General features: G+C 38.1%; 1 protein-coding gene across 2 annotated transcripts in view; it reads right to left on the bottom strand.

The window, feature by feature from the left end:
- The window catches only part of SULF1 (sulfatase 1), a 93,671-nt gene that overhangs the window by 9,649 nt on the left and 66,457 nt on the right, over nt 1–17,565 (bottom strand). For both annotated transcript variants that reach the window (XM_081950822.1, XM_081950821.1), the window contains exons 9-17: nt 15,080–15,255; nt 14,390–14,518; nt 14,071–14,127; nt 10,822–10,951; nt 5,457–5,673; nt 4,282–4,573; nt 3,067–3,163; nt 2,065–2,159; nt 1,709–1,777 (exon numbers count right to left, since the gene is read on the bottom strand). In XM_081950822.1, the coding sequence (XP_081806948.1) occupies nt 1,709–1,777; nt 2,065–2,159; nt 3,067–3,163; nt 4,282–4,573; nt 5,457–5,673; nt 10,822–10,951; nt 14,071–14,127; nt 14,390–14,518; nt 15,080–15,255 (1,262 nt within the window). The remainder of the gene's footprint in view (nt 1–1,708; nt 1,778–2,064; nt 2,160–3,066; nt 3,164–4,281; nt 4,574–5,456; nt 5,674–10,821; nt 10,952–14,070; nt 14,128–14,389; nt 14,519–15,079; nt 15,256–17,565) is intronic.

The raw sequence follows: 17,565 nt of genomic DNA, 5'->3' as shown, positions 1-17,565 counted from the left end.
TAGAATGGCCCTCTCTAAAATTTAGGCTGATTAACTCTATAACTTCCTCTTAGAAGCTGTGAACTGTGAGATCTTACACATGATGATTGGGCTATGATACTCTGCCATATAATTACCATCAGTCAATTGCAGCTTTACTTGAAACAGCCTGCATCTTGCAATGATACCCTTAATACCATCAAACAACATCTGCCTATCTCAGGTCCTTGGGAAGAACTTGATGGATAAAAATACCAAATTCTGGTCTAAACATCCATCTGATTGCAATCAACCATAATAATAAAATCCATTGAATTTAAATATATAAAAAATAGTGGAATACAAGCAAATAACCCCTTTCTAAAAAAAAAGAACACATAAACTAGACCCTGTAAAAAGTGGACAGCTTATTTGAAGCTGTTAAGTGAGGCCATCTGTATCTATCTCTTGGTTGGGCAAGGCTTCCTGGGAGATGATTGCAGTAGTGGTGAATGAACTGTTAGGAGATTAGGTGATTCTGCAGGCTCTGAAGGAGACAGTGGTCCAGGGGGAAATCCAGCAGGTTCTGATAGGTTCTAGAGAACTGGTAGCAGAAATTTTGAGTAGTTCGGAGAATCAACAAATTCCACCTCTGGCTGGTCCCAGAGTGGGGTGGGAATGGAGATTTTGCAGTATCCTTCCCGTGCCATGCCCACCAAGCCACACCCACCAAGCCATACCACGCTCACCAAGCCACGCTGGTAGTAAAAAAAAATTGAATTTCACCACTGCAGTGGTTTAATCACTCCAGTAAACTATGACTGGATCTTATGAAGCAGACAATTTCATCCAGTCTCCAATCTTCCTTTTTTAGAAGGAGGTTGCATTTCAGCAAAGGGCCCTGGAGAAAATGAATCAAGCAAGAGCTCTTTCATTTGGTTCAGCTGGAGATGTAGCCCTTTTTGATGAATCTGTTTTGTGTGGGGGAGATATCGTCCTTCTGACCCTCTTTGATCTCTCAGTAACCTTTAATACCATCAACTATGTTATTGTTCTGGACTGATTTAGTGGGTATTAGGAGGCACAACGTAATGGTGGTTTTCTGCCTATCTTCAGAACTGGTTGCAGCTGGTTTGCTGAGGAGAGACAGATCTCCATGGTGGGATGGCTTAGGGATCCCTTCCACTTTTCTTTAACTTAAATAAAGTTAAGTTATATAAATAAAACTGCTAGATGTGATCATTCATTGACATAGCTTACGGATCATCTGTATGCTTTGACTGTCAGTTAAATATATCCACCCTGATCAACCAAGACAAGTGATGCTTGGCTGTAGTTCTAGGAAGATGGAGTAATTATAGGCTCATTGTATTTTACACAATTATGATATTTAACCTTGTCAGTTTTAATGTGCGCCTAAGTCACCAATAGAAATGGATGGGAATGTACTGTATTCAGGTAGAGTGAAAATGTATGTTTAGAAACTGAACAAAATTGAAGTAAAAAGAACTGGATACATCACACTTCCAGTGAAATGAACATAAAGTTAAGCCATCAACATGAGATACAACAAAAAAATGGAAAGGTAAAGGAATTTGTTAGAGCTATTTACTTATTCCAAATCCCAGATCATTGCGAAACAATTTTTTTTGACAAACTTCCCAGAGCATGTGAATGACAAGATGATTGGAAAATAGGTTTCATGAATATATGCTGGAAAGATAATAGGCTGAAAATTAACAAAACTCACTTAAATGGATGTAGATGACTTGTCTTAAGCTTTTCTTGAACTTTTGCCCCTTTTTCTTTGTGGTAATAGCTATAAAGAAATATAAAACACTTTCTATAAAATGTCCATTTAAAGCAAAACATGTCTGATATTTTAAAATCTGATCAGGAGAAGCACTGATTCTATATACATGGGCATCTTTTAAAGAAGCATGGATCTGAGGTTAAAATTTCTTGAATTTCAGAAACATTCTAATAATACTACATGACTTCTTTTTTTTTACATGCTTAGTTAATAGTTAGCTAAAAAAATCAAACCATAAAAATGGTTTCCAAGTTAGATGATAATACGTAAGTTATTGAAAAAGTTTTACATACCTTTTTTTGCTACAGTCACATTCATCTGGTTTTCGTCTTTTAAGATGTCCTCTTACTTCTCTTAAATTTTTAATTTTATCCTGGAGCGCTTCAATCTGAAAAAAAGGATGACTGGTTTAATAGTAATATATACCCAATCCTTATATTGTACCTGATAAACTTTCCCATTAAACTATTTCATATCATTGCTAAATGTATATGAAAATTATTATTGCTTTTTAACACTTTAAATTATTCATATGTTACAAGCACATCTTGTAAATTGTTGTATATCTACACATGCTATTGCAATAGCAAGGTCAGACGTGTGAACTGCCATTAAACAATTATTTCCGAAGGCCACAGAGTGTTTAGAACAGTGGTGTCCAAACTTGGCAACTTTAAGACTTGTGGACTTCAATTCCCAGAATTCTGGGAGTTGAAGTCCACAAGTCTTAAAGTTGCCAAGTTTGGACACCCCTGGTTTAGAATGTTCTTTAGTGTGATGTGGATTACCACATTGACTACTTTCAGTCTATTTGTTTAGATTCTGTAGTTGTTCCATGCTCCATTTCTTATATTAGTTTTTTTTTGAAGTGAACAGAGTTGCTGCTACACAAACCCAATGTGCTTAAAGGTTTTATGTGGGGGAAGACTGGTTTAGGCAATCAAACCCAGAAACATGGCACATTGTCAGAAGCTGTCTTGTTTGCATCATTATAAATAGGACTACAGTTTGTCCAAATTAATATTTTATAAGAAATCATAGCGAATGGCAGTGGGCATTTTCCATACAAGAAAGGATGCTGGAAAAGAGAGAACCACAGATAAGTTTCATTCTCATAACACTGAAACAATAGTTTACCATTACCTCCAAGAACCTATATTGTGCGTATCAATATGCAGAAATTTGCACCCAATTCCAATATCATTCCAAATGTTCATTCAATATATATTTTCTGATAAATTATTCTGCCTCAAAATAAAAGTTCTAATTCTAAATTAAGAAAAGGACCTTCCAACCTCCTTGTCGATGTAGGCTTTGTGATCTTTCCAAGCTCTGGCTGAATGATATAGTTCCCTTTCACAATGAATAGAGTCATTTGAAAGAATAAAACATCTGTAAGGAAAGAATAAAGAGAAAACAATAACAAAGTGTGATATATTTGAGATACCTTGCCCAGCTTAAATTCTAGGACTCTGGACAGCAATAAGAAAAGCAAATAGCTCTCACTGCTCACAGTTAATAGCAATAGCACTTAGATTTATATACCACTTCATAGTGCTTTTACCGTCCTCTCTAAGCAGTTTACAGAGTCAGCATATTGACCCCAACACTCTGGGTCCTCATTTTACCCACCTTGGAAGGATGAGTCAACCTTGAGCCTGGTGGGATTTGAACTGCCAAATTACAGGCAGTCGGCAGTCAGCAGAAGTAGCCTGCAGTACTGCACTCTAACCACCGCACGACCACAGCTCTCTGTGGTAAGTGCTTGGTCTAAAAACTTTCCATAGAGAAAGCAATACCAATGTTTTAGGACAGTGTATCTAAACATTAAATCTGAGCTTATGAATGCTTACATAGGTACACAGACATTCCAAGAAAAGGTATTTGCTTTCAAATATATCTACTGCATTTCCCAGGACTTTAATGATAAAAACTATCCCTAGAATTGTTATTTTTCTCCTTCTACCTCCATCAAATATTTATCCTACTTTAAAAGTTCTCCATGATATTGTTCTCTTTATTGTACAAACTAGTCCTATCTCAAATGTACTTTTCTTATCCTCTTGGTTCTCAAGTATCCTGCATTATGCATAAAATTCTCTCGTCCAAATTAGAATAAAATCCTCCATGCAATCATAAACCTGTTTCATCTTGAATTCTCATTCAGGTTGAGTCTGCTTGTGTTCAGGTAAAAATAATTTCCGACCTTCCTGCTCAGTGAGGGAAGTTGAGAAATTGGCAGAAGGGCTCATGTGCTGCTCTAGCTTTGATGTTTCAGATCTTCTGTAGTTCTTCTAGATAAACCAAAGTCTCTTTAGCTTTACTATTTGATATTCTTCCTAAAATGAAAAGCAGACATTCCTTTTGCTCAAAATGTATCCCCTAAGATCTTCTCTTTTCTATCCCTGAAATCTGCTCTGGGGCTACCTTTACTTCTGCTACCTGGGACAACACACACAGTAGATGGTTCTGAATAAATAATGAAAAGTAATTAAGTAAAGCACTCCTACTTATGAGTAACTTTGACAGAATCTGGCTGGCCAACCGTGTTAGTCCCATCAGCAAGCATTGCTTTTATTCCATCACCATCTTCTAGATGACCTTCCTCTGCTTCATCTTCTTCCTCTTCACTGTAACTTCCATGCCGCTTAACAATGCTTTTGGACGGAAGGATGTGCAACTCCTCCTCCTCTTCCTCCTCCTTCTCCTCTTCCTCCTCCAGATTTATACTGTATATTTCCCCTTCAAATTCCACAGATAAGGCCCGAGTTTGGCGAGTATGGACGAACCGGGGTTTGTATTCTGCATAAGATCACAGACTCATCAATAGGCAACTATAAAATACACACTCTTTGAAAGAGAATCAAGACATTGGAACTAGGGCTGACATTCCTACAATGCTGATGTCTATACAGTGCATATAAACAATATAAATAGTGATAGTCATTTCCAGTTCTGCATTTTGGGGCAAAGGTTTGCTACATTTTGAAAATTATTATTTATGTAAAAATAATAATGATCCTTTCCAATCTTGACAGACTCTTGGTGGCTAACAGCAAAACAAAAATCATTTAAATGCAACATGAAAATAATGAAAACAACGATATATAAAAATGCCTATAGTGGCTGCTCAGAATCAGTTAGGCCATACCAACTTTCACTAGTTTGTGAAATGCAAAAAGGATTGGGTGCCTTAACCATCAGAAAGATATACCACAAAGTGGGAGCAGCTACCACTGAGGAAAGCTCTTATCTTCTCAATATCAAATGTACATTGAAAAGAGGCAAGGCCCTCTCTAGATGGCTGGACTGGATGGGCAATTTCAATTCAGTTATGTCTTTAAAAGATAGCTGGTATTGAAAGAATATACTTGAACTTGCTTTATGCAGACAGAAGAATGAGTTAGTAAAATGAATTGCACAAATTCTGCAGGTGGGAGATGTAACTTTTGAATGGTCTGCAATGTAAAACTAAGACATTCTTTATAAGATTTTACCTTTGCTCTTCCAGATTACCACCTGAATATTTTTTTTAGGATGATAATTCAAAGATGTGATTCCCATTCTAACAAGTGAGTCTGAATACAGTGGCAGTTTTTTTTTTTTCAACCTATAAGGAACAAATGATTCTTTAGCATCGCTGCCCATCATGATCTCTGGCTTTTTCAAATCTATCATCACCTACTTTGTACACTGGATGTCCTGATGAAGCCTCTTTGATTTTTCCTTTGGGCCCGACTGGTCTGGTAATCAGCCTCCCCACAATCACAGTCATTTTCTTTGCTGCTATATCCTGGGGAATGTATGCTCCGTGTTCTTTTTCTCACAGCAAGAATGTCACTGGCCCCTTTGCATTTGTGAATACGTAGTTTTCCAGACGTGTCTTCAATACACTGCCATTTCTGTGGAAACAGGGAAAGACAGTCCAGTGAAATATAGATGGCAAGAATAGCCTAGAGAACATTTATTTCTTTTTGTCCCTTGTTAAACATTGATCTGTGCACTACAGTGACATTCATACTAGCCTCATCTCACCATTACTGCAGAGATATCCAGGATGCACAGGGCAATTCTTCACTTCCCTCCTGCTCTCAAATACCAACCCTGGTACAACATGCAGGTTAGCAGATTGTGTGCAGCAGTGCTCAAAATTTGTCAGCGGGTGAGCAGTGCTATAAACTAGATTTAATGAGCACTAGTTAGTTATATCATAATGCTCTGTAACTTGACATAGACTTCCACATACTGTATTAACATTTTAAGTCCCCTAGACCTCATCTAAAGCGTCTTTTATATTTTTGTTTTTTAAATTCATATACTTTTTATATTTTGTAGCTTTTAGAAATATAGAATTTTAGTTTTTAACTTGGATTTATCTTCTGGTTGTTAAATATACTCCATGCTTCCTATGACAATAAATACATAAAAAGTTAAATGTTTTTAGGCAAATTAGTTTTTTAAAAAATGAAATGCAAACAAAGTAGAAATCCTTCAGGTGAATTTTGTTGGGAGAGGATACATTTATAATTTGCCAAATTCAAACAATACTTGCATTATTTTGATGTTCCTTTAAATATCATTTTAGTGTTAGCTTTGTTTTGGGCAGAACTGGATAAAACTTCTCAATAATTAATGAAACCAACCTTGCTTGATTTCCAAAAATGAGATACGGTTGCACCATACGAATCTGCACTGTTTCGGAAGAAAAGCAGCAGCAGTAGTATGCAAAGCCTTTGATTTGAAAAAAGTTGAGACTGCACTTCTTGCTGTTACCAAAAGGGGTCGGCACTACTCTGCTCATAATTTAATGTTTTTGAGATGCATACAAAGTTTCTTTATTCTGAGAAAGACATTTACAGCTACTAGTGGAAAAATAATTCTAGTAGAAAAGTAGTAATTTATTTTATAAAGTTACGGCTCTATTCAATTTGAAGTGATTTGTTCATGATAACCAGGAAGCTATATCCTAAGCAAAAAGATTGATCCATTAAGTCAGTATAAATTCTCCGTGACTAAATAGATACATTTTCTCCAGCGGGATTTGTCCCTAACTTGGTATTTCAGATCTTTGAATGGTGCCCTGTCTGTCACCACTGTTAATTAGCCCAACAAAAGGATTAGAATAACTGAAATTTATAGCATCTAATCTGGTGCTTAGCAGTTCTTGAGTTAAATAGATAAAACACTCATCTGTTGACTTCACCCTCGATGAGGAGGCACCCTGAGTATACAGGATACCTCACTGACTATTGAAGCCACTACTTGAACCGTCAGGATTCTATATATAATTTTTAGAAAATAGACAGGTAATTAATAAGTAATCCCACCTTTATGCTTTTATACTCCGATATAAAAGTAATGTACTCATATCAATCATGTGAGGAATACTGGGTAGATTTACATTGTAATAGGAGGTTGTAGAAATGAGGAGAGATGATTCCAGTACCAAAGTGATAAAGCATGTGCTATTTGCTAAAATTTGAATTTATTTATTTATCATTCATGTGTTTACAGCTCCTGTTGGAAATAGGCAAATTATATTATAGAGAACCACATTTTGCCCAAAATTATCCATTAGACTAGCAAAGATTTCTACTGATTTTCTCAGAGACACTTAATGCTTAATACTGACCATGAAACCTGAACAACTTATAGATGTAAGAATATATAGGCATGTTTATCTTGACTGTATGTATAGTAGCTTTCTGATATTGTTGCCTTTTCTCAGTAATCCTGGACCTTGTGCTTCCATCGTCCTGCTACATTCTTTTCTAAAATTATTTTCACAGACTAAGCTATCTGGAAAAAAAAAACTTTTCCTGTCTGTTGAAGAAATTACAGAGAACCAATGGTGACAAACATAATTCTGGAAAGATTTGCAATAAACCACATGAGGTAGATTATGGTGCTCTCCCTTTATTGGTTTTTGTAAGAGTGTTAATGTAGCTTTGTATTCAACATCATTAAAGTGCAATAAATGTCCCTCTGAAGACTAAAAAGTAAACACCGTTTATTTAATATGCTGTGACAGCTTGAAACAGCCACAAAAGCCTTTCGTGTAATAAGGAAATTAATTACATCGTCTACAAAATATGTCTCAATGATAGGCACGCCTGAAGGTTAGGGAAAGAAACATTGCCAGCTGACAATTCAAGCTTTAAATATGCTGGAAAGTTTGACTGCCAAGACATAAAAAGTGCAGCACAGAGTAAAGAACTTGTTCATAGGATTCAGCAAGATTTAAATTTCCTCAACATGGTCTGACCTATAATATACGTGGTAAAAGAGGCTAGTCAAGAATGAATAGACTCTGAGTGAAGGTAGACTGAATACACAGGAAGTCCCTGGTAACAGCCATTCGATTATGACTGTTTAAAGTCACAAAGGCACTGAATGAGAAGTGGCTATAACCAGTTCCAGCAGCCGCACAATCACATGGTTATGTTCTGGGTGCTAGGCAACTGGCTTGCAATTATGACAATTGCAGCACCCACCTATGTTACTGTAATTTGCAAGCTTCCTTGCTGGCAAAGGAAGCAAGCAATGTCAAGGGCCAAGACGGTAGGGAAAACTGCAAGTTGTTGGGGTAAGTCCTCCATGCCTGTAGCCCTTTACGCTTGGATCGTGTTCCCTGGTCACTCACACACCACTGCACACCTTTGCCCCATCTGGCAGCAGCCACCCTAAGCCCTGCTATACTCATGCCATGGCTCTCCTGCTATTTGCACACTCCTGTGCATTCCCCCCCCCCCCCAGCAGTATTCATTTACTTAACAGCTAGCCTGGTTATAAGCTAAGTGGGACTTGCAACTTCTTGTCAGCTTCCCCCAATGCCATCATAACTCAAGGAATACCTTTAACAGTAAGTGGCTTGAGGAAACAGGTATCTGTTCTTTTCCCACGTAAGATTGAGATTGTCTTGGCAACGTTTCAGCGAAGTCTCACTCGCCATCACAACATGAATAAACGTGACAATACCTCCCGCCTACCAGACATCTGGAAACCAGCCCTAGTCAACAAACGAGCCCACCCACCACCCAGGCCATTACAACACGAAACAACAATAGACACACAGCCAGCACCAATCAGCACCAATCTACCAATCATGATACAACCACACAACCAATCATTCCACTTACTGAAACAAAGCCAGCACTCCACACCCCCCACCAAGATTTATAGAAAGACGGCAGCTCTGATCACACTTTAAGCCCAAAACCCAGCCTGAAGATGGCGAGTGAGACCTTGCTGAAATATTGCCAAGACAATCTCAATCTTACACGGGAAAAGACCTGAATACAACAAGACCAGCATATCTATCTATCTATCTATCTATCTATCTATCTATCTATCTATCTATCTATCTATCTATTTATCCATCCATCCATCCATCCATCCATCCATCCATCCATCCATCCATCCATCCATCCATCCATCCATCTATCTATCTATCTATCTATCTATCTATCTATCTATGATGAAAGGGCGCTAAGAAAGTCATGGTAGGATGGAGTTATGAACTCATAATTGCTAGGTTTGTCAGGAACCTGTTTGATGAAGTTTCCCAGTTGATGTCAGGGTAGTTAAAGTCCCCCTCTACTACTATAATATGCTTCCTACATAGCTGCAAGTTAATTGACTTGTGGAAAGTTCCTTTCTCTTGTCTGTTTGGTTGGGTGGTCTATATCATTTTTTCCCCTTTTATATTGAACCAAATGCATTCAAGATGGTTTTCATCATTGTTCTGCTCTATTTCTGTACATAAATAATTACCGTGTTTTTCGCTCCATAAGACACACTTTTTTCCTCCCAAAAGTGGGTGGGCGACAGGCAGCAGCGGCAAACAGTGTGGCAGTGATCCCCACCACCTGGAACAGCTGATCGGTAGTATTACGGGAGGCCGATCAGACCACTGATCAGCTGCTCGGAAGTGAAGGCTCCAGTGTTGTCTGGCAGAGGCAGCAGGCACGGAGGAAGCAGGCCACTTTCTGCAAGCCAGATGAATGGATGGACGCTGGGAGGCATTTTTTTTCTTGTTTTCCTCCTCTAAACCTAGATGCTTCTTATGGTGAGGAGCATCTTATTGAGCGAAAAATAAGGTACTTTTTATATATAATGGAACTCCATCTCCTCTTTTATTAGGTATGTTTCTTTAATCCCTCTAGCTGCGGGACCGCATCTCACCTCATACATCCCTACGACCTATCCGCTCTCACAGGGAGGGACTCCTCCAGGTGCCATCCGCCAAGCAGTGCCAGCAGGTGACGCCTAGGAGTAGAGCCTTCTCTGTGATGGGCCCAACCCTCTGGAATGACCTCCCTCCCGATATTAGAATTACCAATGACCTCCGCTCCTTCCGACAGAAGCTCAAGACTCACCTGTTCCGACTAGCTGGCTTAGCTGATTGACAGTTCCATCTTCTACCTCCTGGCAAACATTTTATTGGGGAATTTTTAAGGGAATTTTAATATTTGTATTTTAACTAAGAATTGTACAGTATATTTTTTACCTCCTCCGTCTACGTCCACGTCTATGTCTATGTCTATGTTCATGTCTATGTATTTGTATATGGTTTTAACATGACTGTACACCGCCCCGAGTCCTGCCTAGGAAAGGGCGCGGTCTAGAAATAAAAGTTATTATTATTATTAAGCTGTATATTCCATTCATGGGTTTCATCCCACCAAGTTTCCGTAATTCAACAATATCATATCTGCCTTCATGTACTTGAATTTCTAGATCACCCTGTTTATTCTTCATTCTTTCTGCATTACTGTATAGACATTTGAGTTCTTTTTGACTGACCCTGTGTTTACTTTCTACATACCCTGCTTTGTGTCTTGAGTTCTCCTTCTTCCTTACCACGTGTTTGATTAGTGCACATGGTATGGCGCACCCTATCAAAAGCTTGATTTTCCCTGGTATTAAAAAGTCCCTTAAAAAGCTGGTTCATATGACATGTGTTATCAAATTAATCACTGTATTATCACACCAGCTCTTAAAGAATTATGAGGTATAATTAAATATTATGTGTTATATCTACTGCTTACCTGACCAGGTTGTTCACAAGCTGTTTGGTATCGCGTTTGTTGACATAATTCTTTTACTCTCTCATATTTAGGCAAATGATTTGACTGTTGAGTATTCTTGCCCAATTCTTCCTTCTTACGCAAAAATTTGCTTTAAAAAGAAAAGAGGCAGTACTTTTGAGAATGTATGAATAATATACATGAATCAAAACAGAAGCGTCTCTATGAAGTGGAAGTAAATCAACAAGGACTAATAATCGTTTATTCGAAAATTAAAAGCAATGCATTTGAAATACAGGTCAGGGTGAGACATGAGCTTCAATCTAAAGCAGTGTTTTCTCAACTGGCAACTTTAAGATGGGTGGACTTCAATTCCCAGAATTCCCCAGCCTTCACACTGAAGTCCACCTATCTTAAAGTTACCAAAGACTGAGAAACACTGGCATAAAGAGATCTTTGAGAAGTCTTATATGATTTATACATGTTCTCCAGGATATCTAAAAAAAACCTTTCTTCATGCTCAGTTCTTTCCAGTGAACAGATTTCCATATTTTGCAGGAAGATATGAACACTGGAGGGGGAACATATTTTAGTGTAGAACATGTCTATGTATATGATGTATATATATATATGTATGCTGTGTGAAGAAGTCCTGCACGGTTTACCGTTAATGACATGTTTTGGATAGGCCATTGATTTTAGATATTTTATGCTAACTGTTATGTAAATATTGTTATATTTAAATAAATACTGGGGGGTTTTAAGTGAAAAGCATACGCTTTTTGCAATTTGGTGCTGTTTGGATGGGGATTATGAATTTTCTTGCATGCTTACAATGCACGCTTACAATGACTATGAAAATAATTAACTGATGCATACCCAGTGACATACGTGTTGCATTATTAAGGCCGATGCTAGTGTTTTGTTAATATTTTTATTGTTTGCAGCCCTGAAAAGGACCATTTAGGTAACCAAACATGGTTACTAATATGAAATTGGCCAGCCCTTATTGCTTATCACCAGGCGGCATCGCTTTGGCATAGACCAGGGGTGGGGAACTGTGGCTCTTTTGCGACTTGTGGACTTCAACTCCCAGAATTCCAGAACCAACATAGCTGCCTCAGGAATTCTGGGAGTTGAAGTCCACAAGTCGCAAAAGAGCCACAGTTCCCCACCCCTGGCATAGACTGTATAAGCCTTTGCATGTGATTTTTTGTGACGTGGTGCCAGGCTGCAATAATGGATTCAATCAGCTCCTGCTTGGTCTTCGGATGCTTCTTGCTTATTTTGTAACCAATCTTGGCCCACAAGTTCTCAATTGGGTTCAAATCCAGGCTCTGAGCTGGCCAATCCAGGAGTCGAACACCATGCTTCTTCATCCACTGCTGGACAGACTTGGCTCGATGAAAAGGTGTGTTGTCATCATGGAAGAAAAAAATCCTTCTCTACAAGTTGCTGAAGGAAGTATGGTCTTTTCCAGGACTTTAACATACTTCTTGGAATTCATGATTCCCTGCACAATTTGAAACCGACCAATACCAGAAGCAGCGATACAGCCCCATATCATCAAGTGCAATGGATGATTCACAGATAGATTCAGGCAGTATGGCCTAAATTCTTCAGCTGGAAATCTTCTGACATACTTATTACACTGATTTCCAGTCAAGTAGAAATTGCTCTCATCACTGAAGATGACCTTGGCCCATTGTTCGTTGGTCCACTTGGCATACTTCTTGGCCCACGCACATTGCGAGAGCAGTGAGCATCTGTGAGCAAGGGTTTACTTCAAGCCCTGCAGCCTTTGAGCAAGTAGTCTGCGATGCACTGTGCTTGTGCACACTTTTACATCATATGTTTCACCCAAATTCTTGTAATCGGAGGTGAGGTGAACTTCCTGTCAGCCATCAAAATGAGTTGCAGAGCCCGATCTTGCGGTTTTGTTGACTTTCTTGGTCTTCCAGAGCGGAGCCTGTCATCAACTGAACCAGTTATTTGGTATTTTTCAACCATTCTTCTCACTGTGGTGTGGTGGCATTTCACTCTTTTGCCTATTTCTGTACAGGAGTAACCCTATTCATGAAGCACGATGATGCTGTGCATTTTGATTGGTCAGCCAAAGCTCACTGCTGATTGGCTACTTTCGATCCTAACATTCTCGAAAATTCAAGGTGTGTTTGTTTTAGCACATGAACTCACTCAAAAGCTTAAAAAGACTTTGGTTATATTAATAAAAAATATACATTTCAATCTGACTACAGAAATTTTCATCAAAATACTAATTTTGCATGGTTTCTTTGAGTGAAAAGTTGATTAAACATGTAAATACAGCTTAAAACTGAAAGTGTGCAGGACTTTTTCACACAGCTGTATATATATATATATAATGTATATATGTACATGCATATGCATATGTATATGAAGAACAAAGATGACTGGCAGAATTCAAGTCTGCATTTCATGCAGTTGTTGTCTCCTAATGAGAGATTGCATGGATGGAAGAAATGTATATGTTCTACATTAAAATATGCAGGATAAACATTTGCAAAACCCTTCATTTCTATCATTTCTTGGCACAGGCAGAGAAAACAGGGCAGAGTAAGAGTTGGCATCTGGCCTCGCCTTTAGTACTGCATTGGATGATCTCCCTCGGCTTGTTCACTACAAGTTTTTAATATGGAAGCTGTAAAGAGTTCCTTCCTCAGCCCATATATTTCGGCAGGCTTCTCCTTATGTATTTCAGTTGTGATAAGATCTGACTGGGCCAAGGATGAAAAGAGACAAATCAGCAGCTTCTTTTGTCAAATGATGAGTGTGTGTGTGTGTGTGTGTGAGAGAGAGAGAGCAGATTCTCTTTTCTAGGCATGCTGGTTTGTGAAGAACAATGCAGTCCTAAAACCAAATCAATTTCATTCTTATTAAAATGCTGGGTTTTACTGTTTGAATTGTTCCTTTCCTCAGTTCCTATAGGGTGCGATTGGGGAAAGTTTGCATTATTAAAACTGAGGAGATGGAAAGCAGCTCACACCCAGTGAGGTCTGGTAGGAAAAAGCCCAAATATTGTTCCTGTTTTGCCTTTTTTCCCATTCTCTAAAGCATCCAAGATGATTTTCTTTTACAATCCGGATCAACCTGGCCTGACAAGGATATCAGCGTCACCACCTGCACTGTTAATAGTAGCAAAAAAAGTTGAACGAAGAATTTTTGCATACAAAATTAAGAGAATTTCCCACCAAGCAATTTTCCTAGAACTCACTCAACTTCAATAATTACCCTCTTTCCACAAGGAATGTATCACGCCAAACTTTGGTTTTCTTGTTTGTTCGAAACCTAAAATCAAAATAACAACAATTTACTGTTGGCATTCGTGGCTATGTTTGGCTATGCAATTAAAGATGACTAACTTATTTTTACTCCAAGCAAATTATTTGCTCAACTTCCACAATTTTATAAAGATGATCTTTAAAATTGTTTTGTGTGCTGGGAAAGCAAGGGTCACTTGTACTTTAGGCATGTTTCACTTTCTCTCTCCTTCACAAGGCAACTCAAGAATTTGGTGTCAAATGGGCTTCAAGAAAGTGCTTCAGCTCACCTGTTCCCTGGTTTTTCAAGGTCCAGAAGTTTAAGAATAGATTTGCCATCCATATCTGGAGGTGTATCAAGTCCTGCAATATCCAAAACTGTTGGAGCAAGGTCAATATTCAGCACCATGTGAGATACTCTGCAAATGAACAGAAAAGGTCAGAGCTGTATTAGGCACATTAGAAGAAATATCTGAAATCTTTGTAGAATTGAAAGAATCTGAGTGTCATTTTATACAAGTACTTAAGACAACATTATATGCAATGGCAGTTTCAAGTTTCTTCCAAGTTTCCCTTACCGGACAGTGAATTAGGACGAGCCATACTAATTTCAGGATGTACTAAGTTATGCAATGAGATAAAGCAGCCATGCTATTTGAGCCAGCAGACTTGTGGCTAAATATTTATATACCCGGTAAAGCCACAGTAAGTGAAATATATCCTCACATGACCCCATTACAGTCTTAGCAGCAAGCTAGAAAATAACTGTCCAAGGCTATAACAATAAAAAAGGAATATGCCATTATACTTCTAGCAAAGTTTGGAAAGAATAACATTTACAAAGTAACAAAAAGATGTTCTTCTTTGTTCATGCTTTGCAATAATCTTGATGAAATCATCCACAAGAATGACAATCAAATGTGCTTACAAATATTTTACATTAGGTACAACAGCTGTGCTGCAGACATAGGAGAACGTACACTGATCCCGGCTCTATACTTGGACCACGAATAAAGAAAGGAACCCGAATATCAAAATCATATGGCATTGACTTTCCCTTGACCAGTCCAAACTGTCCAATATGGTAACCATGATCAGCAGTGTAAATAATGTAAGTATTCTCCAGTTCTCCAGTTTCCACTAGCATATGATATAACTGAAATGCAATAAATGGAAAAAAATCAATGCAAATCAATGCTAAATCAATCATTATACATACACACAAAGCAGTATTTACAAAATTTACATTTAAACAATTCTGTTAGGGTTATGTCACTAAAACCAATTAAAATCCAGCAATCATGAAACAATCACCATATGTTTCTAGAAGAGATTATACAAATTCCATCAGATATAAAGCAAATTTGAAATGTGCATTTTAGAGCTTGATGCTTCAAACAAAATGCATCAGTGGTTTCCAGATTGGAACAAAGCGCAGTAGTTTGTCATGATTTTGGAACAGAACTAGTCTTTTTCAAGGTTGGAACAATTGAGGCTTTCAATCACTCTAAGAGTAACAATTGGCCTTCGGTGCCCAGTATTTATTTTTTCTTTTTAATTCCTAGGCTACCAATTCAACAGCAGGATTTTGGCTTGACTGATCTGAAACATTCTAGGCCACTTAGGGAAAAGTGGCCATTCATTTTGTAGGCCCAGAAAAAGAGGGGAACTGCTGCAACTGACCACCTGCAACAGGGCTCCTACAGCTGTTTCCTTCAAGGCAACCCCATCTTCCTGGTCCCATTCTACTTTAGCAGGTTGTTGCTTTTGAGTCTCCCTCCCTTTTTCCTGCTTTTCGGTTGTCTTTTGCACATAAAGAAACAACTGACAAGTTACATGAAATTTTTTCTTTTTGTTTTTCTTTTTCTTTCACCTTTCCTTTACGGTACCCTTCCAGTTTAAGACTAGATAACTAGATCCAGTTTATCTGCCCTTTAAAACTCTACTCCCCAAAGCTATGATTGGAAGAGGCAGAGGAATAGCTAAAGAGAGAGATGATAATCAGAAAGGAAGACCAAGGCAGAATTTGCTGGTCAGACGTGGGGAGAAAACAACTACATAGAGGACTGCCTTAATAATACCTCTTCTTGTGGTACATCAGCCAGCATCATAATGGAAGAAGTCAAAACAAAGCTGAGGACCAAAGAATAGGCTCTTCTCCCATCACAAACAGAAAACAGCTCCCATTAGCAAACCACTGGCCACCTGATCATCACTACCTATGCACATATGGTTATTGGTGCCCATAAAAGCTGTTCTTTAGATACCAATTCACCTGTGTCTAGCACTAGATGTAGAGGGTGTAAGGAAGACCTGCTACTAAGGAAACAGAGAAAAGGAGCCTGAAGCCAAGCCAATAATTTAATGTGAATAAAATTTTTAAACAAGTTCTTCCTTAGCTCACATGCAGATAAGGGGAAGGATGGGTGAATACATTCAGACTTGTAAGGTTCTATTATTGTAGCTTTACAATAAAAGTAGTACTGATTTTTGAGGCTTTGGTTTCCTAGACTGATCTACTTTGAGGGGCTGACTATATTATTCCCACCCTTGTGAGTATTCAGTGTTGGACTCTGATTGCTAATTATCTTGCAAGATAAAATGCGCTGGCTCTGAGACCATACACACACTTATTTATTGCTTTAAATATAGACATGATTCTCTCAACAACAGCAGAATTGGCCACAGCCCAGTCAGATGAAAAAGACAGCTAATGTAATGTCTTCATGCCATTGCCTGCCTATTAGCAGTGGTAAGCAAACTATTGCTATTTTTTAAATTAATTCTGTTATGGTGAAACTTAAGTTCATGATATGGATAGTAGGCAGGTAAATACAAAATAAGTGTGCTTGTGAGAACAAGGCCTTGTGAAGTAACATTGCTGAGATCAATTTACTTTAAATGATTTGTTGGGCCTATTTGGAAGTGGGCAGTCTGTGCAAGCTGTTATGACTTGCAGAAGTTGTGTTTACAAAGTGTATTCAAAAATACACCGGCTGACATTTGGAATTGTTTGATGAACTTTTGATTTCTCTTCTGTTTAACTTTTGCTGATTCAGCTGTGGTTGTGAGTGATATGTTTGTGAATATACAATCAAATCAAAATAAACACATGAGCACGTAATTGTCCCAACTATTGCTTAATCAGAGTTTTCAGAAAACATTCTGGTCTTGTTTTATACTCAACCAATATTCTGTATTTTTTTTCTGCGAGAATTCTAATTAAGCATTTTAAGTAGCAAACAATACTTAGTTTAAAAATTATCTGGAAAGATAACAACAAACCTGATAGGAATGGTAGCACCCATAAGAAATTAACTTTTTGTCCAGGTCTGCATCTGGTTACTTACTTATAACTTGGCTGGATGGTTTTCGCCAAGTACTTGCGGGCTGGCTGTTAAACATCAATGAGTCTTTCTAGCTTCATCTCTTTGGTTTGTATTGTGTTGCTGAGCACCCCCGTTTA

Source organism: Natrix helvetica, assembly GCF_964273705.1.
Source record: "Natrix helvetica genome assembly, chromosome: 4".
NCBI lineage: Eukaryota > Metazoa > Chordata > Lepidosauria > Squamata > Natricidae > Natrix > Natrix helvetica.
This window is presented reverse-complemented; position numbering and strand designations above follow the sequence as displayed.